This window comes from Cavia porcellus, unplaced genomic scaffold (genome assembly GCF_034190915.1).
Source record: "Cavia porcellus strain 051 isolate PalLab524CR breed Dunkin Hartley unplaced genomic scaffold, mCavPor4.1 scaffold_2, whole genome shotgun sequence".
NCBI classification, from domain to species: domain Eukaryota; kingdom Metazoa; phylum Chordata; class Mammalia; order Rodentia; family Caviidae; genus Cavia; species Cavia porcellus.
The window spans coordinates 120,463,139-120,487,208 of record NW_026947485.1 but is presented as its reverse complement, the minus strand read 5'-3'; the positions used below and the strand labels follow the sequence as shown (position 1 = coordinate 120,487,208).

Genomic DNA, 24,070 nt, shown 5'->3' with positions numbered 1-24,070 from the left:
GATTTGAAATCAACACAGTACAGAGATGAAAACATTACCAAGAGTTAATATGTCAGCTTTTGCAGGTATACAGGTAACCCCTTGACTGTAATAAATTCATTTCACCCAAGCCATGGCTTGTTTTCCATGATGGAATCAGGTTACGAAAGCGTTGGTACACATTTAGGTTTAAATGTTGTAAATAACCAGACAAGTCACAGTGTAGTAAAAGAAGGATTTTAGGTTTCTTTGGTGGAACAAAAGCAGATATAAAAAGTTACAAAGATTTTAGATTTTCATTCACAAAGAAAAATCATTCACATTTTACACTATACATGTTATAAATACAGGAGAGGGTTATGTGCATCGGAATGAAAAAGGAGGAATAAAGACCTAGGAAGCCCACATGGTGTTTGCACATGCGCTGCTACACCTGAGGGCGGGCACACTTCACGAGGGCACCAAGGGGGCTCCCGCAATATACTGCGTGCGATGGTGAGCTCCAGTTCTCCTTCAAGGGCAGAGGAGGTTTCATGAGAGTCCACGTCGGGCCAACCTGTCTGCTCTTTATCTAGTTTTCTTTCTCTTTCTTTAAAAAAATTTTTTTAAACTGTGAATGGATACATAAGCACACAAAATCACCCTTAACTGTGCGTATCCTGGGATGTTTCAGTCCTTGTGAACCCTGTGTACCGTTTAACTCGGGTTAAACACCCCTCTCTCCAAGCATTTATCATTTCTATTTGCGTTTGATTTGTCATCTATGCTTCCTGCTTTCTTTGCACTACAGAGTTTTCTTTAACCGTTAAATTAAGTGGATCATGATTCAAAAGTCAACTTCAGCAGTCTGTTTATTCAAATAGAAGGGAGAAAATAATGGGAAGAGTTGAGGACAAATTTCAATACATACACTGCACCTATCGAGACGAAACACCCAGGCTAATCCTACACAGAAACCTTGTGGAGAATGGCCAAAGGCCACTTGCCCAAAGCTACACACTTGTCCACTCTTTCCTTAATTAGCACTTAACGTATTCTATCCATCACATTATTTAATCAGGGACAAAGTACCTACATTGTATGGTTCCAAACCGTGTGAGCAAAATACAAAGCTAACACTGAAAAATTCCTAGCGTACTATATCCACGTTCAGGTCTGGGGGAAATAACATCCAATAAATTAAATCAGTATGGCTTACTTCATTTATTTATGTATGCTTCACAGCTGCAGCATTCATACATGAACATTCAAAACTTTATAAAAGATTAAAATGGTTATATATACAAAATTTTTTTTTCTGCTTTTTTGCATGTGTGTTGTTCTAACAATTCCCCTCCCTCCTGAGCCCTCGGTCTCTGTCCATCAAAAATGTCTTGATTCCCTATGTAATCTTACCAGAGTTATTGTTACAAAAGCCATTAGAAAGTAGACCTGGTTGAGTTAATAATTAGCACTTTGTCCCCTTTAAAAAAATGCTTCTGGTCATAGAAAAGTCCTCTGTGCAGGCCTTCCACGTAAGCTGAAGGAAAAGGATTGCAGCAATGGACGCCATGCCAGAGCCCTCCGGCTTCGGCATCATGCAGAAGCGGATGGCGCCTGTGGCTGAGACACGCAGTGACCAAGATTGCGTTTGCTACTTGTCCAGGAAAAGCTGTCCCGCTGCCAGCCAAAGGGCAAATGAAAACCATCTCCAACCTAAATGAACTACCCCAAAGCAGCCGAACCAATGATTAAAGACCTTGAAGGCTCCATAATCATCATTAAATATGCCCGAATTCAGTGTGACTTTTTAATTTATATACAGGCGTAAAATCAACATTAAATCATCTTATTTACATGGCCACCGGTGCTGACATGGAGCTCTTTAAATAGTACAGTAGGCTGGTAGACGTCACGAAATGATCCGTGCCAGAGGCAGAGAGTGCGCTAGCGACACGAGACAGGCTGGAAATGGTGACTTTCTGCCCTCGTTTTCTTTTGTCTCATTTGCTTTCCTTTCGGATGCCCGTACTTTCATTTAAAAATGCTTTGGGAGCACAACAACCCCACATGACCGGACGGTGGTCCACAAATCGAAACCAACTGATTAACACTTCTCAAGGTGGTAGGAAAGGCACAGGAAGTTAGGACTTTGGCTGAAAAGATGAAAACCTATGTTTGCCCTTTGAGGAATCAACGCCTGGACTCCTGCCACCTCCGGCTCCAGCGATGATCGTGTTTGGATGTGTTTACTGAATTGTCCTTTGCTGATGAGGAATTTTTAAAGTATTTCTTAGAATAAGTCCTTTGGTATGCAGATGCTACATGAAAGGAAAGAAAGAAAACACAACAACATTACTTGCTCCATACCCTAAACTCTGATACCAAAGCCGCAAAATGAGGATGGCTAGAAGTGTTTATAGCATGGTTGTCCGTTCTTTCTAAAGGACCACTTACGGTTCATGCAGGTAATTTTAGGTATGGCCCATCTTCCGTTCCCTAGGCACCGGATCGTTGGAAGGTGGCGCTGAATGAAACCATCTTTGCAGTGGTATCTAATCAAGGAGTTGATCTCATAACGAGGCTTCATCTTTCCAAAGGTCTTGGCATTTTCTACCACAGGGGGCTGGCCGCAAGCAACTAAGAGAGAGCGAACTGGGTTACTTCCAAATAATGTAACAACTGCAATCAATTCTCTCTGTCTCTGTGTCTCTCTGTCTGTATCTGTCTGTCTGACTATCTCTCTCCAAACCCCATGTACCGTCCATCATAAAAGCCATCATCCAGATTTAAGAAGTAGTTCCAAAAAAACTTTAGTGGAAGCTCTGGGCCTCATTTGAATTTCGGGTTATATGTGCTTGAAGTATATTTTATTGAAAATCACAGGACTGAATGGTCACACAGTCATATATAGCTTTTTGGCTGGGTTACTTTTCTGAAAATTTTCCCAATTGAAAAGCACCTGTCTCACGCCAACAAGTGATCCACTGGTTTTGTCCTTACGGCCATTCCCCAAGCTGTATCTGTCACCTTCTTTCATGTGGGATGAAAACGGATTTATAACTAGTAACTATTACTATCACTTTCCTGTAAAAACTTACAGTCTATAACAATACCATCGTGCTTACAGACAGACGCGTGTACACCCCCGAATATAAGTAAAACACGGTCAGGTGCACTTTGCTTTTTGCTCTCTTCCATCTTATGTCTGGGACAGAGAAGAGAATGAATCATATCCACACATCAGTTTTGCCACTATCTTAATGCAATTTAAATGCTTGAGAGGAGTAAGTACGCATAAAACTTGACCTCTTAGCTATCATTTTTAAAGTGCAATGAAAGATTCCCATTATCCACAAGCTTAGCAATTAATAATAATAATAATAATAATAATAATAATGAAAGATGCAGGAATAAAAGAACCCTCTCTATTTTGAAATTCAAGGAACTGGGAAAAGTAATTCACCCAAATTTATATTAACATAGTTTTATGCAACATTAGTGCATTTCTTTTACATTATATTTTAAAAACCATCTAGAAATTATTGTGTTTTGCTATGCATTTCCAATGGAAGAGCAGCCACTTGGATATAATTCTCCCTAAGGGCATTTTCTGCTTAGACACCACTCACCCACAAGAACATAACATATCTCACAAAAAAATGAAAAACTTCAGTGAAAGAAAAGTTACCAGAAAACTTGGTACCAAAATGTTTTCACGTCAAAACTCTAATACCAACAGATGGTAATTATTAAATTTCCCCTCATTTTCTGAAGGCTGTCTACAAACATATTCTTTTATGAGGACAAATTTGAGTTTCACTTAACTATTTCATTCCCTAATTTTCCTTTGCTTAATCTTGATATAGTTTGCTTGACTGCAAACTACTTTTATTGTACTGTGAACAAAAATACAGTGTGTTTCTAAATCAACAGTATCTTTATTAAATTAAGAGACACATTGCCTTCTACCCCCTTCAAAATCTCCTCCCTTCCTTCAAGACACTCAACCTAACATTCTTGCATTTTCAGAAGCAGTTGGAAGTCGTCTTCCAAGAGCATCACTTGTTGCACTGCTGGGTCTACCTCAGTCCTCCATCGGTTCAAAACACTTAATTTTCCTGGTCATTTTCACTTTAGGAAAGAGTCAGAGGCCGCGCAATGCCAGCTCTGGTGGGTAAGGTAGATGAAAGTGCATTACCAGCCTGTCTTTCTGCTGAGTGGCACCCAGCAGCAGGATCACTGTATTTTGGGTCAGATCTCATAAAGACCCACATGAAAAAGAATGTTCAGAACTGCTTCACAAAGTGAAGAATGATGAGGCAAAAGCATATGAACTGAAGGGGACTGAGGCAACTTAACGGCAGTGTGTCTTATTATACTAATTTTTAATTGAAACATCCACCATATTTTTCAGTCACTCCTTGTATTAGGTAGCATCACATGGAATGAGACCAAGGTCATATAAGTGAATTAAAAATGCTAAGTTGAATCCATTTTAGGGCAGTCTGCACTGTACTGACAAAAGAGAACTTGTTTTTAATGACTGTGAGAGAACAACTGTACTTCTTCCAAAACTATTTTTATGTAAAGACTATAAAAAGCCAAAATGGTGTGGTGAGTGTGTTAGAGGCAACGACAGGAAGACAGACTGGAAACAGATCCACACATACTTGCTTCATAGTTGACAAGAACACGGCAATGCAAGCAGAAGGTAGAATTAAAACTGGGACAACTTGGTACCTCCGGGAAGACATAGAAGTTCAGTTATAGATGGTTTAAACATATAAATTTAAACGCAAAATTATAAAGTACTTAGAAAGGACAGGCTTCTTTATGACTTTAGGTATTATAGATTTCTTAAGATACATGAAAGTTTAAGCCATAAAGGCATATTCAATAAAGTTAAGAATTCTATTCATCAAAAAATTCTACAAGGTAAGGTTCCATCACCCTGCAAAGGGGGAGAAGGTATTTGCAGCTATGTAATTGCCAAGGAATTATAAAGTATTTTTAAACTCTAGCAAATCAGTATGTAAAAGATATATAAACAAATTTCAAAAATAAACAAAAGAAGCTACCAAAAAAGCAAAAGATCTTTCCATGTCTGATAAATATAAGACAAAATAATCAATAAAATGAAAATTAAGTAACAACATATAACATTTTATACCCATCAGATTGGCAGACATGTCCAAGTCCTCTAATATCAAAAGCTGGAGAAGATATAGAGAAACACGTGGCGGGTGGGTGTGCCAACTGCTGTAACCGCTTATGGAAAGTCATCCGGCATTTTCTGGTAAATTCGAAGGTGCGTACATCCCAAGAGACTACGCAACTTCACTCCTGGACATGTGACCTCAGAGTCTCACAAACACCTACCAAGAACAGGCTGGAGAATATTCAGGCAATATTGCTTAGCACAGTAAAAACATTGCCTATAACCCAAATGTCCACAGAGAGCAGAACTGGTAAAGAAAACACAGCAGAGTTGAGCAATGAAGCTCTATACAGCAGCAAAAACACAAAACGCATGGCTACAATAATCAGCAGAGAGACCGTGCACAAGCAGAAGGCTGAACCACAAAAGAGTGCGGTAGGGAGTATGTAAGCATCACTCCACTTACGTCAAGTCCAGATATCTGCAAAATTCAACAATTTGTTGTTTGGGGATGCAAGCACATACTTTATTACTAATGGGAAAAGCAAGGACATAAGGTCATTATCTCTCTCAGGAACTGTGGAGTAAATAAATGGTATCAGAAAGAGCCCACAAGGCACTCCAAAGAGACAGGACAGCAGGTAATGTGGCTTTCTTCTTTTAAAAATGTATTTGTCTATATATTATCCTTTGTAATTATTTAATAGTTAAAAGGAGAGCCACTTGCATCTGTCTAAAGTGATGAAGAGAAAGGGTTCTCTTTTATTAAACAAATGAACATTTATAAAAATCTCCAGAGGGTTGATAAGGAAATAATAAATGCTGCTTAAACACATCAATTGTACAGTTGTCCTATTTATTTACTACACATAAATAAAAACTCAGGCAGCAGGGAGAGAAAATGAAAACAATTTTCCTCCCACGTGGACTAGAGCCAGTGCTTTATAAAACCCACTCCCCCCACCCCACCCCGGTAGTGCTGCTCTTGGGACTCTTTCTGGCTGCAGTGCAGGGGTCCTGGACCAGGAGGAATTTCGAGGTCCCTCAGCTTATCCCTTTGCTGGAGACCTGTGGCCAAGCTTAGATGCTTGGGGGATTCCATCATGGTGCACAGGGATGAGGACTGGGGGTGTAGCTATTGACATTCAGCACACAGAAACGGGGACTGAGTTCAACATTCTCCAGTGCACTGCACGTAAAAAAATGTCTGAGCCAGGCCCAGAGGTGCACACTTGTAATCCCAGCACTCGAGGCTGAGGCAGGAGGAGCACAAGTTCAAGCCCAACCTGGGAAACTGAGTGACCTTATGAGACATTGTCTCAAAACTTAAAAATTTAAAAAAACAAGGCGGTCTGGAGATTGAGCTCAGTGTAAAGGTCACGGGTTCACTCCCAAGGACCATCAAGAAGCAAACAAAAAAGTTGTTTCCCTCATAATGTCAACAGCACTGTTGTTGAGAAACTGTCAGAGCAGAAAATAAAGTAGGAAATGTAAGTTTTTGGACCATAAAATGACAAGGCATGACTCCAGCAACCATTTGGAGAAGCACAGAGGCAAATGTGACTTTGGAGGGAGATAAACAGGTAATTAAACACTCGACTCACTGCAGTGGCAAAGGGAGAGCAGCAAATGTTGGATCTGTTATTTTTAGGAGTTCGTGACAGGCGGTGAAGCACAGGGCCAGGACCGCTTGGGAGGGCAGTACCTCGGGGCAGGGAGCAGCAGAAAAGACTTGGTGTCCTCGGAAAAGACAGCTTGGGCATCTTTGTGTTCCCTTTCTTCTAATGGAATTCACTGCTGATGTCTGAATCTTTCTTAAAATATGTACAGAACATGCCTCTTTAGTGTTATCATTTTTACATTCAAAGACAACTCAGGGAGGGTTTCCATCTGGCATTCACCTTCCATCCTCTAACTTGAGGTGAGTTAGCCTCAGCCTGGGGAGCAGACATCTACTATTACTATCAAAACAGGTCCTGGAAATGTGCACTAGATTTTCATTTGTTAAGAGTTTATAGAAATTCAAACACAACACATGTTTGAACAACCGCTTTTAGGATTTTTTTGTTCTGTTTCATGCATGGACCTTTCATGCAAGTGGATTTATCATATCTTGAAAGTATTCAACTACAGACACTTTAGTCCATAATTTAAAAGTATAAAACAATGATTAAAAAGCTGAGATGTTTACAGAGATCAGACAGCGTGTACCAGACAAGACTGAACGAACTAGGGTGCATGAACTAGAGACGGCAGACACTGGGAGCAGACAGTGGTTCCCACTGCCTCATACAATCCAGTGACACACTGGAGTGCGGCCAAATGACATTAGACTTCCTTATTTAAAAAACTCCAAAATCTAGATTATTTTAAGATACATCCCAATGTTTAACTGCTGGCAAGTATCTTTTTAATATTTCTCTCATTAAAATAAAGCCAGCAGCAGCTGTTTGTCTGGAAGATACTATCAAGCATTTTCTTACATTAATGCCACACTGCCCTCCTGAGTACCCAAAGCCTAAGGCCAGAATGGTACTAAATGCTATCTTCTGAACTGTGTTGAAGGGTGGTGTGTTCCAGATCACCGAGAAATAGCACACAGGGATGAAGTCTGACACCTCCACCTCCTGCTGAAATAATCGCGGGGCAGTAGCGGGTGACTGTTACCTGTGCCTTTCTTGCAGGTGTAGGTGAGATGGTAGTTGCAGGGGACGTCGTTCCACTGGCCGTTTTCGTGCCAAATGATGACCACGCAGTCTTCGCCAGCAGAAAAGAAACTATCTGGCTGGTTGGGTCTCCAGTTCTCATATTGCTGTGAAAACAGAGAGGGATGATAACTGCTTAATAGTCAGGTGACAGAGAGTGCTACAGTGATCTGCCAGGGGTGACCCCGCGATTTGGAGTGGACCACAGCGCTGAAATCGCCTTCACATTAAGGACTTCCAACTCCGCATAGAAAATAGCTGTGTCTGTATCTCAAAGTCTTTTTTCAATAAATACCTGATTTTGACAATGTGATGTCTTTGAGGAATTTTGGTCTAGTTTCCTAAATTGCTACATGTACAATACACCTTCAATTTAAGAAACCCATCACATTAACTGTAATAACATTTTTTGTTGTTGTACCAAGGATCAAACTCAAGACCTTGCACTTGCCCGGCAAGCGCTTGTGCCACTGAGTTAATCTCTGGCCCTTTAACTATAATAACATTAAAATGGAAGTAAAAATAGAGAAAAGTTCCAATCTTACGCTAATCTAACCTGCTTTCTTCTGGGATTTACATGTGCATACAGTATTTGGTTGGATCATAGTGCAGTAAAACTTTTAGCCTTTGTTCTTATCTCTCCCACTATAAAATACTTTCCTTGATCACGTATTTGGGTTAAAATATTGACATATCAATAATAAAGTCATATTTATCTGATGAACGTATGCTCACCTCCTTATATGCAATCTCTCAGAATTGCTCTGCTGTGGGCAATGTGCTTTCCATTCGTGCCACACGGCTGAGTTCTCCTCCTCCACGACCTAATCTAGAAGCTGTCTTCTCTTAGTGGGAACATTTACACATGTGTGCATACTGATACAAGGGTTGTGTTTTCAAACACTCATCTTATTATAATGTTTTTCTTCCTTGTGCTCTGCACTCAGACTACTGAAAAGGATTTTACTCTTCTGAGACGTTTCCACCAGTTACCTGTATGTCATGTCTTAGATGTGCCACTGACTTCCCATGCTAAACAAGGATGACCGGGAACAGCTCTGCTTCCTACCTAACATCATCCACCCCGATAATGGATGCAGGTCTCCTCTAGGTGCTTGCTGTGCATTGTGTATCTCACAATGATTTAGCACAACTGGAAAAAATGTGGAGCTTTGAGTTGCTGAGCACTGAAGACTCTGTTTCGAATTTCTTTCTTTTCTCTAAAGCATGCCTCCACAGCAATGCATAATTATATGAAAAACACTGTTTCTAGGCCTGTTCAAGAAAAACAAAGGTGGATTCGATAAAAATCATGCAGATCTCTAAGTGAGAGGCCAGCTCCTAGGTGGGGGCTTCATAACTAGAGTGTGTGACGGATGGATGAGTGTGTCCAATGTTTTTCACTCAGCTTGCGTGTCACTTTCCATACTGTCTTGCCTACTCCTGTGTCTCGTCACATCTGGCACCCACGGGACTCATGGTGGGAAACTTCCTCAGTGTGACAGTAGCTCAGATTCACATGTAAGTGACAACAGCTAAAATGACTGACTGAAAGTCCTTAACTTACATTCAAATCTGCCTAAGGTATAAAATGAGTAATGAGATTTTATTTGCAAATAACAAAGGCAGAGATGAAATAATCAAAGAATTTAGACAACTGTTTTAAATTCAAATCATATTAAATTTTTTTTTCTCTTTATGTACTCCCAACATGATACTGTGGTTATTTTTATGTCCTTTAAGATGCATGGTATGTCAGAATCATTTTATGTTTCATTTACCAAAGTATTTTATTTGGCTGTTTGTAGTATTTTCAGTAAAAAAAAAATTATTTTTGTATATTAATTTTCAATTCCTTGTACCATGCCAACTTCATGAAACATCCCTTTAGCCAAACAAGTTTCCTGTGATATCAAGCTTGTTTAAAATCAATAAAAATATAATTATTCTACTAGAGAATATTTTTATTCTCAGAAAAAAAATGTCTTTTAATTCCTTCAAACGTGTTAAACACCATGATCTTTGCTAAAAGTGGGGAAGACCTCAAGTTCGAAGGCTGCTTTTCTTCCCACCCCTTCGCTTAGCTTTGCTCTGAGGGTCTCCCCCATCACCGAGCGCCCCTGCCGCAGTAAGCAGAGTTCTGAGGAGGAATAAAACTGAAAGCACCCCGGGAAGTTAATGAAACACAGAATGGAGGGTGGTTTGACTTCTTTGGAGAAAACCTACTCCAGGAACGAGACGGACTGAAACTGCAGTCTGGAACCCTGGGTGGGACCACGGCAGTCCCTCCCTGCTGGCCCTTGGGGTGTGTGGGGCCACAGCCACCAAAGCACAGTGCCCAGAGGCTCCCTGGCTATCCAGTGACCGTTTCTCCAAACTGGCCTTCCAGTTCTTTCTCCGTTTCTCCTCTCTTTCCTTGGTTCCTTACTTCCCCTTCCTGATCATCCTTCACTCTTCAACCACAAAGACATGTTGTTTTTGAAACTACTTTGCTGGGTAACCCAATCAGGGGGTAAAAGTCAAGCTGTCCCTTGCAGACACATAACAAGATTTTTTTAACAAGATGAATTAAAGCAGAATAAAAATTTTAAAACTAACATATAAAAACTCATTCAAAGAACAAAAATCTACATGACGCGCGTTGCCCTCTTTCCTCAAGGACCATGACCATTGTGAAGGCAGATGGTTCTACGTCAGTAGAAAGCCTGAAATATATAATAGTGTTCAGGAAATTGTGAAAACAAAAAATTATAAAACCACATAGAAAAACAGCATAATCTTAAATGGAGTCATTACACAAATTATGAACCTGTGTACATATAGTACTTTGAGGAATAGGAGAAGATACTCATTGGACCCATCTCAGGATTTTTTCAAGGGAGAAGGTGTTTCTATTCCCAGTCTCTACTTCCTTAATTAAAAAATGAGTCCCAAATACAGACTAAAGGGGCATGCATTACCATAAAAGCCTGAATTTAGCTTAAGACAAACTTCCAGGAGAATTCTACTAGAAAATTCCAGCGAGACATGATGACACACACCTATAATCCCAGAACGCTGGGAAGCTGCAGAAGGAGGGATGAAAGTTTGAGACCAGCCTAGGTGACTTATCAAGACCTTGTTTCAAAATAAAAAAATGACTCTGGGCTTGGGCTGTAGCTCAGCGACAGGCCCTGGGTTTAATCCTCAGTACTACAAAAGAGGGCTGGCAGAGGAGCGGGGAAGAGGAAAGAGGAGGGAAAAAGAAGGGTAGGGGAGGAGGAAGGAAGATGGGAGGGAGAAGAAGCAGTAACTGTCTCCTTTGCACACTGGAATGAGACCGGGGTTCTGGGCCACTGAAGTGATTCTCAGGCTTTAAACTGTTCAGCCTCTTGCAGAAGATTTAATTGTTGTTGCTAGGAATTACACATGGCTTGTGGCAATCATGTGGGGTTCCTGTTGTTGCATGGTGGAGCTCGGTGGAAGGGCGCAGGGCTGAACGTTAGCCCCGAGGTGTCTGGACAACCGTCTGATACCCCCAGGACCAGCGTGCTATTGCCTCACTGTGTGGATTTATCTTGGCTGAGACACGGTGATTTTGTTCCATATTATTGCCAAACTGACTCAGAAAGTTTGCTGAACAACTTTCTTTGTTTCCTCTATAATTCTTTTACTTATGGGGAGACAGAGTACAAAAATAAATCTTTGACTTTAGGTTTCACAATGTGTTTTTTCTCTGAAGTTAGATATTAGGAAGAAATCCCTCCTTAGGAAATTAATCTGGGCTGCAGAAATATAATAGAACCTCTCTCACATGTGATGTCTCTTATGTCCAGAAATATAGACTCTTGGAATGAGCAGGAAAACTCTCAGCAAAGCTCTTCTTCCTAACTTGGGATACTGAGCCCAAATTCTGGTGATCCATTCTACACTGTCCCATTTCTAGCGAGGATAGGCAAACCGGGAATCAGCCCTACAAGTTGCCATAGGTCAGGAAAAGTCATTTTAATGCCTTTGACAAAAATAAATGTTGGTTATGCCTCTGCATGTCTGTGTCTCGGCTATTCATGATTCCCTCTCCCAACCCCAAACTCCTGGAGCCTCCCCAGGGGCCACAATAACCGTAGCCTGACCCATAAGAACTGGATCTTCTGAGAGAGAGCCCTAAATTACTTTGTGCTTTCATTCTCTTATGATAGCAAGGAAAATTATGACATGGAGGAAAAATAATGACTAAGAGACTTATATATATATATATATATATATATATATATACACACACACACACACACACACACACACACACACACACACACATATATATATAGTACTACCAATTCTCCAAGATGAATGTAATTATATCACAAACATACACTAAAAAAGAAACTAAAGAACTCAGGTAGCTGTTATAAAGGGTCTAAAATTTTCTTATTTATTAGATGATCATATTACATCCCATATGAAACTGCTGAATACTATACATTACATGATAAAAACAATTTTAAGTTTCCATTTAAATGATTGGATCTATGTGTTTAAAATGCCACTTCAATTAAATTGAATACAGTCACTTTTCAATTATTGTTCTCCACTTCCCCCAAATGGATTCAAACAAATCAACTGCCAAAATAATCAAGTGATTTTTCAAAACCTGTATATGTGCCACACCTCACTGAGATCAATGTAATCACTATGCACTAATAGCAATATACAGCACTAATAAAAATAAACATAGTAATTCCTTGGGGAAAAAGTGTGGTTCTTTCACATAAAAATTGCCTCCATGTACTGATGGTCAGTCATCTCATGGCTGACCAGTCCAAAACACTGGGCAGAAAAACTCAAAGCAGACTGAAGGTATTCATCCATGTCTATCCAAACTACAAATGCTTGAATGATTTTTCCAAATAATCTCTAGTGTCAAGAACAGATCTCTGACTCACATTAATGTAGAAAAAGACACTCATCCTGGAGGTCTGCCAAAGGCTTCCTAGACTGCCTACAACAGCAGCCCTTGGACCACGACCTCAGCCCCTTGAGGACTGGACTGAGAACGGTGGGACAGTGACTCCCTGTTCCTCTTCTCCGCAATTTTTCCACCTGGTTTAGTCAACATACCGAGCGTGGGCAGTGCTACATGGCCAGAGTCCTGGCTTAAGAGGTTGTTTGCATCAGTTCAAGGTGAACCTGTGATTACAAAGTGTCTGGGAGGTGCCGATAGTCAGAGATACCAGACGACTTTCTATCTTTTAAAAGACACTCCACTGGGCATGATTAACAATCCCAATACTTCAGCAGATAACCAGCATCACCAGCTAAGTTTGGTCACAGCTAACTGCCCTTTCCCTTTTGCATGATGCGTAGCTGCCTTCTTGCTGAGGTTAGCAAAGCATTTTTTCACCTGTCTATAAGGCTCAGAAAGCAACCAGAACACTTATTTCCCTTTTCCTTTAAAAAAAAAAAAAAAGAAGTTTGCTTGGGTTGAGCACTGAGCATTACTTTCAGTGAAAGAAACCAAAGCCGAGGATATTTGTTACACACTGCTGGGTTTTGGGTGGTCCGTATAAATTCACAGGGTTGAGAGGAAACACATGGCCAGGCCAGCATGGTAGGCTGGTGGAACAGAGGTCCTCGAACCAGAGGATGACCAGCTCTTACCGCTCCTTGCAAAATTCCTAGCACAAACACCATTTGTGTTTTTCCACACCAAGACTTAGAATGAAGCTTTACAAAAAAAAATGCTGGTTTGGAAATCAAAATCCTGGGGACACAAAGTCAAAGAATCCCTAGAATACTGCAGAATGTTGTCTTTAAATCTTGTTTCATGACCTTACAACTAAGAAGTTTTACATCCAGGCATGGTGGCACACACCTGGAATCCTAGCACTTCGGGAGGCTGAGGTAGAGAATCAAACTACCAAGTCCAGCCTGAGTAACTCAGCAAGTTACCCAGAGAAATTCACAAAGAAAGAAGAAAACTTTAAATGGCTGTGTAGCTCAGTAAGAATACTTACTTCATTCCCCCAGAATCATTAAAAAATGTATAGCAAGTATTTCCATAAAAACTGGAACAATAACTAGACTTTATTTCAGAATAAAGTCTCAGAGTAACTGAGATGATTTCTTCATTTGGTAAAATAACTACCAAAAAGAAAAATCAATGGTTACTGTTTTCCTAAAGAGTCAGACAACCGTTTTAGAATTTCTTGGTGTCTTTTCCTCCCTGTTGGCTCCTAAGTGGCACAACATAAATTATAAAAGGAAACAGAACTTTCATAGACATTACATAAAACTAAACTCTTACCTATCCTCGAGATGAATTTGAAATCTCTGCTCCCTCCCACATACATGCACACACCCTCCACTGCCAGCATTTCCTGGCAGTAAAGAAGGATTTTTCTGGAGTTATCTGGGGATGCCCCTATTCACACAGACTTCTGTTACAGATAAATTCCTGCCAAAATACAGCTGGGAAGAACCAAAATCTTCAAGAGACCCCCTCAGATGGGCAAACTGGTTTGCCTGGCACAAATCTAAAAGAAAATTCCTCTAAATGCCAAGAGTTTGTGTTATCCATCTAGATACCTAGCTGTGATTTTTCAGCTTAGATGCACTCATGTTTTAGTCTTCAAAATTCACTGTAATTTAGATTATCTGGAATGGCAGAGAGGAGACTATGAATGGAACTATTACAATTTGGCTAAGCACATTTAAATAATCATGCACTTCCATTACTAAAATCCACCTGGCATTACCCAAAGAAGCCATCTGATGACACAATATTTTGCTATTACTGTTGGTAGAGTTTGCTGAACTTTAAACCATAATTTGGATATTTTTTTTTTCCTTGAACAATCCTCTCAGTACTCCTCACCTACCCTCTCGCACCCCAGACACTGCTAATCTGACTCACAGGGGGAAAATACTTTGTACAAAAACCGCAAAAGACTTCTAGGATCACCTGCCAAGGAAAGCAGCCAAGGAAAACCTTCTGCTGGGTTCTGTTACTGTGTCTAAAGTGAAAGCTCAGGAAAGACCGGTCCAAACACTCGCCTTTCTTGCTAAGATCTACTAAGCAAGTGATTGCAAGCACTAGCTTGATGTTGGACTTGAAAACCCACCTTTCCCACATTTAAATTGTACATTACGACATCATGCAATCAATCCTAGCACTGTAAACTATTCCAAACTGGAGGAACTTAATTCACAGGGAATACCGTCCCTGCATGGTGCTGGGTAGAGTCCTGAAAAAGCTGTTTTGACCATGAAATGCAGCATGACCACCAGATGGCGACATCCACACACCATTACCATTTTCCACCCCCGTGACTAAATCCAATGGGACTGAAATAACCACCCCCCTCCCAACAATCATGACTATTAACTCCCATAGCAAGAAAGATTAAAGGGCTATCTGAGATGTGTGATCTTGGTTTTAGGGGTGAAAGTATTTGCCAGAAGGCAGGTAGGTATCTGCTAAGTAGTATTTCCAATGCAACTGCTCTATTCTGTTTTGACCAGCATAGCCATAAATTGAATGTTTTCACTAAGAATACTCACCTTCAGTCGTTTGTGAGATTCCTTTTGCCTTTTAAATTTATCTGATGACTTCTATCAGTGATGAAGTTTCCTCAGAAGCAAAGGAGTCTGGAGCTTCCACCCACAACAGGGCAGAACATAAACTAACAAATATCCACACATACCAGTGGAATGTCCCCAACGTGAGTCACAGCAAGTCAGAAAACCTATCTGGCTGGCTCTGCAAACATCATACCTGTCCTCAGGTACCATGCAAATCTCCTCATGCAAATTCCTTTTATCACGCAGGGTGCTAGCGCCATAGAGGAACTCCCAGACCTACAAACTCAGTCCAAATACAGCCAGTGCCAAGGGCAAGCAAATAACCACCAGGAACAAAAGCAAGCAAACCCCACACAGAAAGCACTTTCCCAGGACTCTGAGACACATGCTGATAAGAAACTAGCTTTTCACTAAATAAGGAGCTCAGGACCAGCACCGAGTCAGCCCCAGGCTTTCAGTAAACTGGTCAAATGGTTATCTGGAAAAGGGCATGAGAGCTGCTTATTACAGAAATCAAAACATCTGGTAACGTTAAGATGACCCCTTCTGCACCCCCGGTGGCCAGGGTACACAGAGACATTTGTCTGCAGTCTGTAGGGTATGGTTACCTTCACTTTATTTAACTTGTTCAGGGCAATGAGTGCCCTGTGAGGTAGATATTCCCTCTCCAGCTCCTTGTTCTCTGTTCTGGGTCCTCTCTGTTTATGTCTTCAGGGGGGTTATGATTTTGCTGTTGTCTTTTAGCTAAACTGGGTAATTCACTGGCCCACAACTGAAAAGAGCAGCTTTGTTTTAAAGGAGAAAGGGACGTTTGTTTTGGTGTCTCCACACTCTCCTGGCAGCGCAGAGTTGGATCCTGCCACCCCTGTGCTGAAGGGAAGGAAAACTATGTGGAGGTCTCTGGATCTTGGCTCACGTATTCCTGAGTACAGCACTAATCTTGTGTAATAGTGTGAGCTCACTGCGCTACAGAGCAGCAGTTATCAACAGCGTGTTCATGGGGTCCACACCCCCCTCAGCAACTTGCATTTCATCGCTGCAAAGATCGGTGCCAATGGGCTCCTTCTCTGCAGCTTGTCTGCACAGGTCTTCAGCCATGCTGCGCCAATGATACAAACACAAAGAGAAAATGCCAAAAGACGTTGGATTTGTCCTAGTCTTTTTTGGCCTCCTTCATGGTTATGCTTTGCCTTAAACTAATTAGTGATTAAATTTAAACATCTGCATGGGATCCTAAAGTTTCATAAAGCACTATGTGTAAACCGTCCCTGGAACCACTACATTGATAAAATTTCTCCCCCCACTTTTTTTTTCCTTGTTGGTTTTTACAGCATGATTTTGTGAAATGATTTTCCCGGGGTAAATACAGACTGTTTTTCCAACTGTTCAACCCATTGCCAGCTATCTGAACCCCCAAAACAGCAAAGTAGAGAGGAAGGTTTTGGGTCCTAGAGCTATTCTAGGGCTCCTAAGTTTTCCCATATAGATTCAAAACTCAAATTAAATCACAGCACAAGTAAAAACTTTCAGTAAGAACTCAGTGCTGTCAGGTAATAAGGAATCTGAAAATCCTCCACTCATGAGGAAGGGGGTAAATAAGGAGGAAAGGACCTATGTTTTTCTTGGCTTTTAGATGAACATAATGAAGACTATGATGTTTACTATAATTAAATTAATATCGATCTGCAGTGTGACTTGTTCACGGAGGAGTGGCATTGGACTTGGAGGGAAAACCACACCACAGCTGTGAGTCATTTAGAGAAGGTCCTCCCAGATGTTCAGGTAGAAAATTTAAACCCTATGGGCTCTGGAGGGAGGTGTAGAGTTTTCAAAACATTAAGGGACACCATGGTGCATTTTCAGGTGGGAAACAGCCTGACTTTCCCAGGCCTGTGCCGACACAGGATGGCCAACACCAAGGTCACCAGCACCCCCTCCCCAAACACTGCCCATCTGCATCAGCACCACCTCAAATCCTCTCTGCTAGCTGGTGAAAGGTTGGAAAAAGCAGTTAAGTTTTTCTGCTTTGCATTGTTTTTCTTCAAGTCCTGGGCTGCAGACCAGCAGAAACCTCCAAACCAGCTGAGAGTACCCAGGACTAGGTAGCAACCCCGATTCTCCTCCATGGACATCTGGGGAGGAAGGTGGACAAGAACTCTGAGTTTACAGGGGGGGTAATAACAACACAGCAGAAGAATAATGGTCTGCAGCCAGTGACTTGTTACCCCTTTTCTCCGTCCCTCACTAAGAGGCTCTTTCTGAATTATGTCTCTTCCTGAATTCTTTATGGTTTCTATCTTTTCATAGTTGGTTTTTCTCACAATAATTTGCTTGACAGAATAACATTTATTTCTAAGAAGAAGATAAAGGACCTCTGGCTCTAAAGTCAAGCCCACACCCATTGGACCACTCTTCCACATCAACTCTAGCCCCTGGTGGAGGAAGGGAGTGGTGTTAAGGAAATTCTCAGGGATCCCACTCGCCAGGACTGGACCTTACTCATCATGATGAGAAAAAAGTCAAGATTCAGTTCCATTTCACAGTAAGTAGGAGTTGAAAGCACCCAAGGAAAACTGTACAAGTAATTACGTGCCAGTTACCCCTCTGTTGTCTACACCACAGTGACCAAGGTGCAAGATGAGCTGTTTAGAGCTGGCCTATATAACACTTAGGAATCTGTGAATGTTAGATTGTTCTAGAATATTCTGGATGAATCCTGAAGAGGCCTTTCTGATGCCTCCCAACAGCAGACTTAGGGATGAGGAAACCACAGCTGGGTGTTGGTCCCTGTGGGAGGAGAGACATGAACAACACAGAGCACGGAGAATCCCCTTGAGAATTTTATCCCCGGGGGTCCAAGAGTGGGGAGCGAGATGACAACAGTTTTCAATCTCCGAGGTCCAGAGTTTGATTTCACATCACTCACAGAGAGCTGTGTTACACAAAGCAGCATGATTTGGGCACCTAAGAGATTCTGCTGTGTCTTTCATTGTGCTGTCCCATGGCCATCTCAAGGTCTTTAGTCAAAACAAAATAAAACACAACGCAACACCGGAAATGATTTTTAACAGGATGTGTAGTGATAGAGAAATTCCTACATATCTCCTGATGCTTGGTTTCCTTTGTACTGAAGTGGTTAATCTTGCACAAGGGATCAATAGGTGAGTCTCTGTCCAACTTGAAGCAGGTGGAGGATTCTGTGCCACGCATTCTTAAATATAAAATTAGTTGATAGCATCCAAAGGTGACTATTCCTTCCTACTTGTTTAACCAGATTTTAGATATAAATAATAATATTGTTCAAGGTAATTTTTCCACAGGAAATACAGTGGCTAAACAAGTGCTTATTTGAGAAGAAAAAAATAGTCCCCAAATTGTTGTTTTCCTGAAGTTGCTTGGACAAGCCTGGGTGGCAGAGGAGGAGAGCGTGCTATCCATTTTTAACTTCCAAAAACTGGTTACAAGAGGGTTCCCAAGACAACCGTGGACACGGTGTGAGCACTTCCAGTAGCCTTCCTCTGGACACTGCCTCTTGCATGCTCAGCTATGTATCTTTCATCCTGAGGAAAATATTTCCCTTTGCTTCCATGTTCTCACATTGGCACAAATGTAAACAGAGTGTTCAACTTGGATTAACAAGAAGTGTCACAAAGAGGTGGCGCCCAAAGACTTCGTGTGGTCATAATGGATCCAAAAGGTAAGTGAGCTGTGAAGGTATAAGGATTATCACTGGTTCTTGCAAAACTATTGAGTAGGTATCTGTTTTACAACAACTGCCCTACTGGGTGGTGAAATACAGAGATGGAAGGTAAGTCCTGCCTTAGAAGTTTCTGGACGTCAGCTCCACAGGACTGGATGCTTGGATGGGAAGAGGACAAAGAGAACACGGAAGACGGGACTGTGAGGAGACTTCCTGGAGGGAGAGGGCTCTTGGCCATGCAGGGTATCTGAATGTCCTCAAAAGAAATCAGAGCAAGAGGCGAGAACATGCTCAGCACTGAGGCGAGATATTCGAAGCTCCACAAGAGCGAGAGGTCACACTCACTCTAGAAACGCTCTTCGAGATGCACTGGCTCAGGAAGTCCGAGGAGCCGATGGGCTTTGTCCTCAGGCTGATAGCTGGGATTTTATACCAAGAGCAGCAGGAAAACATTGGGCAACAAGAGTTCACAGCCCAGGGAGGTGAAGTCCCTGACCCTGGGAATAGAGTTGAGGGAAAACACTCTGGACAAGCCACTCATTTAGCAGCTGGGCAAAGGGGCAGCTTAAAAGTCAGCTAACAGGACAGACACCAGATAAGAAAGTTTGTTTGAGTTCTACAGCTTTAATGTGTTTCACTTGAATGGTTTAACTTAATCTCTTTGAAGACATAACTTGGTGACAAGAGACGTAATCTCAAGTGAAGTGTGCATCACTCATAAATCTCTAGGTGTATTTTGCGGTTACTTATCAATCAATAGTTGAGTTAAAGAATAACTGATTGGAAGAAAACTGGGGACTAAGTGAAAACTGCAATGTGTTAGGTTGGAGAAACCAACCTAAACATAAATCACAAGGGTAAGGCTCAACACGATTTTATCCAGGAGTACACTTTTGTAAAATCAATTGGGCAAATGCCCCAAGTAAACAATGAAAGAGATTTTCAAAATATAACAGAAAAAGGAATTTGGCATTTTATCAATTATATCAACATCCAATTGTAGAGGCCAATAATGTGGAATGAATCAGAAACAATCTAAAGAATAAGGCCATTTAGATGACTGAGCCAAACAACATTATTAATTTAGTATAAACTGATGCATGGAATTAATCCAGATATAGAGCATAATCATGTTAAATATGACGTAATTATTTTGCAAGTTTATTGGAACCAATGTTTAATTATTTCAGTAAAAGAAACAGACCTAACATTAACTTTTGGTTTTGCCTGAATGGTAAGACTGAATATCACACAAAAATATAAGGTAAATTTTAAAAGTTCTTTTTGTTTTAATACTGCTCTAACTCCCAACATGCACAAGCTTAAATAAGGCTGTCATACAAAAGAGGAGGAGGAGGAGGAGGAGGAGGAGGAGGAGGAGGAGGAGGAGGAGGAGGAGGAGGAGGAGGAGAAGGAGGAGGAAAGGGTATGGAGGAGAAATCACTCTAAAGTGTAAATGAAATCATTAAAATTGCATTTAGTCAAATTCACACCATTTTCAAGCATAAACACCACAATGAAGACTTGAGCAACTATTGGGAATATTCCCAAAAATAAGAAACTCAGTAAATGGCAAGACAAAGGAGACTATTTTATTCCAAGGCTGGCGCACATATGGAACCTGTTAAGGGACGGTGACCATAGAACAAAACTACAAACGAGTTTCAGAGACACCTAGGCCATCTCCAAAAGGCAAGGACAGAGGAAAGGGTGGATTCAAAGGCAGGAAAGTGGGCCAGAGATCAGTCAGATGGGAGGGAGACCGGCTGCAAGGCAGATGGTCACTACTATTCCCAAATGGTCAGAGTTCGGGGATACTCCTTAGCACGCTGACTCTGTACAAAGAGCGAAGGAAGGAGAAGCCAGGGGCTGGCCGAGTTTCTTTGGATGCCCTTGTTCCTTCCCAGGATACAGTTTGCATGTTTACAGACCTGATTCCTGCCTTCTCCACCCTAAAGTTCTCTCCGACTGGGCACAGGCCTGGTCCTTAGGCTTCCATCAGAAGCGGCCCTAGTTAGGGGCACAGCTGTCTGTATCCCAGGATCTTACCTCCTGCTTCACCTTCACAGGCAGACCAGGATTTCCTTTCAGACAGTGCAAAGCTCATGCTTGCTCACCTACCAAACTGAGGCATAGTCCAGACTCCAGGAAATAGTGATTAAATTATTTCTTTCGCAAGATTTTTGTGTCTCCATTAAAAATTGATGGACATAGATCAAAGACAGTTGACCTGCCTTCCTCTTACAAGGAGAAATGACAACTGTTGTATGAGTCTGGTGCAGGAGACAACCTCCTGGAGATATTGAACAGATGCCCTACTAAATACCAGCAGAAGCCAATGTTCAGTCTCCTTAGCCAAGCTCTCAGGCTAAGGGACAAGGCACTGTCCTAGGCAGTGTGAGAAATAAGTCAGGGGAAGGAGCCCTCTCTGAAGAGGTGATCTGCTAACACAGAGATCAGAATAAACATCTAGTAACACACATGCGCTAAGAATGCAAACATCCAAATCAGTTCTGGATAACTAAGAACAGATGAGAAAGGGGCTGAAATTTGGTTTAGTCTGGTCAGTGTGTGGTGACATCACAGCCTCTGCATGCACTCCAACTGGTCAGATGCAGACATACTGAGCTTGGGCTGGAACATACTGAAATCTAGCCAATAGGTACACTGGGAGATAAGTAGTGGCCCAGACCTGGGAGACCAAGCAGCAATGGTGCCTTGAGCATTGGGCATTCTAGCTTCTGTCATAGACAGGAGCCCCCAGTAAAGCAAAATGAAGGTGTACAGGTGTGAGAATTGCTGACACATCAACATCTAGCTGGGACAACTAGAGGAAATGGGTCGCCAATGCGGAGGCTGTGGTTCCTGTATCTTACTGGAAATATACTTTATAGACAATATACTCTTCCTACTTTTTCTCCATCTTTCAAAGACCTTACAAAATCTGAATGACAAAGAATGCTGAACAAACACAGAGAGGAATCACAAAGAAAACAAACCAGCAGCGATGGGTGAAATCTAGTAACAGATCTTCAGTTACTCAAATCAAAAGAAGAGTACGTGATATTGTATTTAAAGAAAAGGAGACACCTTGTCTCCTTAAAGACAAGGAGAGACAGCTTCGGTGAATTCAAGGCTGGCTTCTCCAGTTAGCAGCTTTGTGACCCTGGACAAAGAGCTCAACCTAACTGACCTTCCCCTCCTTTACCTTAAAGCAGGTGATGTAGATGAATTCAGTAGATGCCTGGACACAGACGAACTGAGGAATGTATCCCTAGGACCCCAGGGAAGCCTCCCTAAGTGGAGGACAACTTCCAAAGGCAAAGATTACTTTGGCTTCTGTTCCAGGATGAACCCTATGTTTTGCCAAAGTCATTAAATCCTGACCAGTGGGAGATGGTCAGTGAAGGGACCTAAGTAATTCACACACACAGCAAAGGACCTAAAACTTACATTTGATCTCCATGTGTCCATCCAATTTAGGATTCACTTTACACCTGTCATCTTAACCAGCATTGTGGATCCTAGTATTGCTTGCATGTAAGAATTAACTGGGGACATTCAGGAAATTCAGCTGCTGGAAGTTTTGCCATAACAAGTGTGAGAACCATTTTGAATTAGTCTCGCTGGTCATCCCAGTGGACGTCAGCACTACATACCACCAGCCTAGCTGGTCATACCCAGACTATCTCCAAAGCTTTAGACCATTTGTGTTTACTAAAAGCAATTCAAAGCAGCTTCACTACAACTCCAAGATCCCCCTGCAGGTGACTCGAAGGTATTTTTCAAGGCCTTTCTCTACATCTATCCTCGTCCTCTTAGCTTCAAAGCTCTAAAAAGCAGAAGATAACTGCTTGAAAGACAGACACAAGACCGTTCTCATTGTCTAGTTTTCCACTTCAATAGAAATTTGCTACCCTTCTTTTGAAGGGATCAGCAGCTACGGGAGAAAACATCAGTGATTCAATCAGCTCCTTTGGAATATTTCTGTATCCTTGCTCTATTTCAGCGAGAGAACTTCAGCCAGTCTTTGAAGCTGTTTCCCTGCCAGCACACCCTCTGTCAAACGCAAAGGGCTCGCAGCAGCCCTGAGACCCCAGAACTGCATCTTTCAGTCAGCATCTTACCAGCGTGCTGCCGTCAGTCCAGCGGAAGTCATGCTCGAACATCTTGTCATTGAGTCCGATCCACTGATAATCATGGCCCACACCTAAAAGATGAGGAAAAATGCAGACATTGTTATAGGCAACTGAGCTAGACAGAAATATTATAGACAGTCAGACAGGGCTGGGTCCTCAGAGCAGCCAGTGCTGAAGCCCAGATACCTTGCCACTGTGGGGGAGACAGATACCTCTCACTGGAGGCCAGATCTCAAGACAAAAGACCCAACAAATGCACCCACATCCTAAGGGCTGATTTTCTAAATGGGTCTCTGTTACCCTGAGAAAGCCAGAAGTCACTATCCCAACCCTCTAGGGAAGACTCACTGCTCTCTACAAGCATGCCCACCTGCTATACGACTCGATTCCTCATTTGTCCCCAATTTAATCAATTTTACCTGAGCAATTAATCTTACTGGTTAACCATAGTTCCGTTCCACCTTACATCCACCTTGTAAGTTCCCATACCTTTCCCCAGCTTAGACCTGCTTCGCCTCATGGATTTGCTCTATAAAAGTCCCTAAATAGGTGGGCTTTGGCAACCCACTCAAGACCCCATCTATCTCACTCTCTTAGAAGCTTTTGTCTCTCAATAAATATATTCTGATCTTAACCTCTACTGTTCTTAAAACTCATTATTTGATTTTAGAGAACAGGAACTCATACTGGAGGACCTGGTAGGTTGGGAATTTCATTTCCCTATATCAGTATGCTTCCTACCTTTCCCACATACCGATGAATATACTAAAGTATTTTAAGAGTGATGGCGCATCTTATTTTTTAACTGGAATTTTATTTAGTTGCTTGTTAACAAAAAAATTTCTCC

At 41.7% G+C, this 24,070-nt stretch overlaps 1 protein-coding gene across 4 annotated transcripts in view; it reads right to left on the bottom strand.

The window, feature by feature from the left end:
• Window positions 1–205: 205 nt before the first annotated feature.
• Window positions 206–24,070, bottom strand: part of Vcan (versican) — a 104,049-nt gene continuing 80,184 nt past the window's right edge. For all 4 annotated transcript variants that reach the window (XM_003479467.5, XM_063245299.1, XM_063245301.1 and 1 more), the window contains 4 exons: window positions 23,212–23,294; window positions 7,787–7,931; window positions 2,416–2,598; window positions 206–2,279 (listed from right to left, as the gene is read on the bottom strand). In XM_003479467.5, the coding sequence (XP_003479515.2) occupies window positions 2,152–2,279; window positions 2,416–2,598; window positions 7,787–7,931; window positions 23,212–23,294 (539 nt within the window). In that variant the 3' untranslated portion in view covers window positions 206–2,151. The remainder of the gene's footprint in view (window positions 2,280–2,415; window positions 2,599–7,786; window positions 7,932–23,211; window positions 23,295–24,070) is intronic.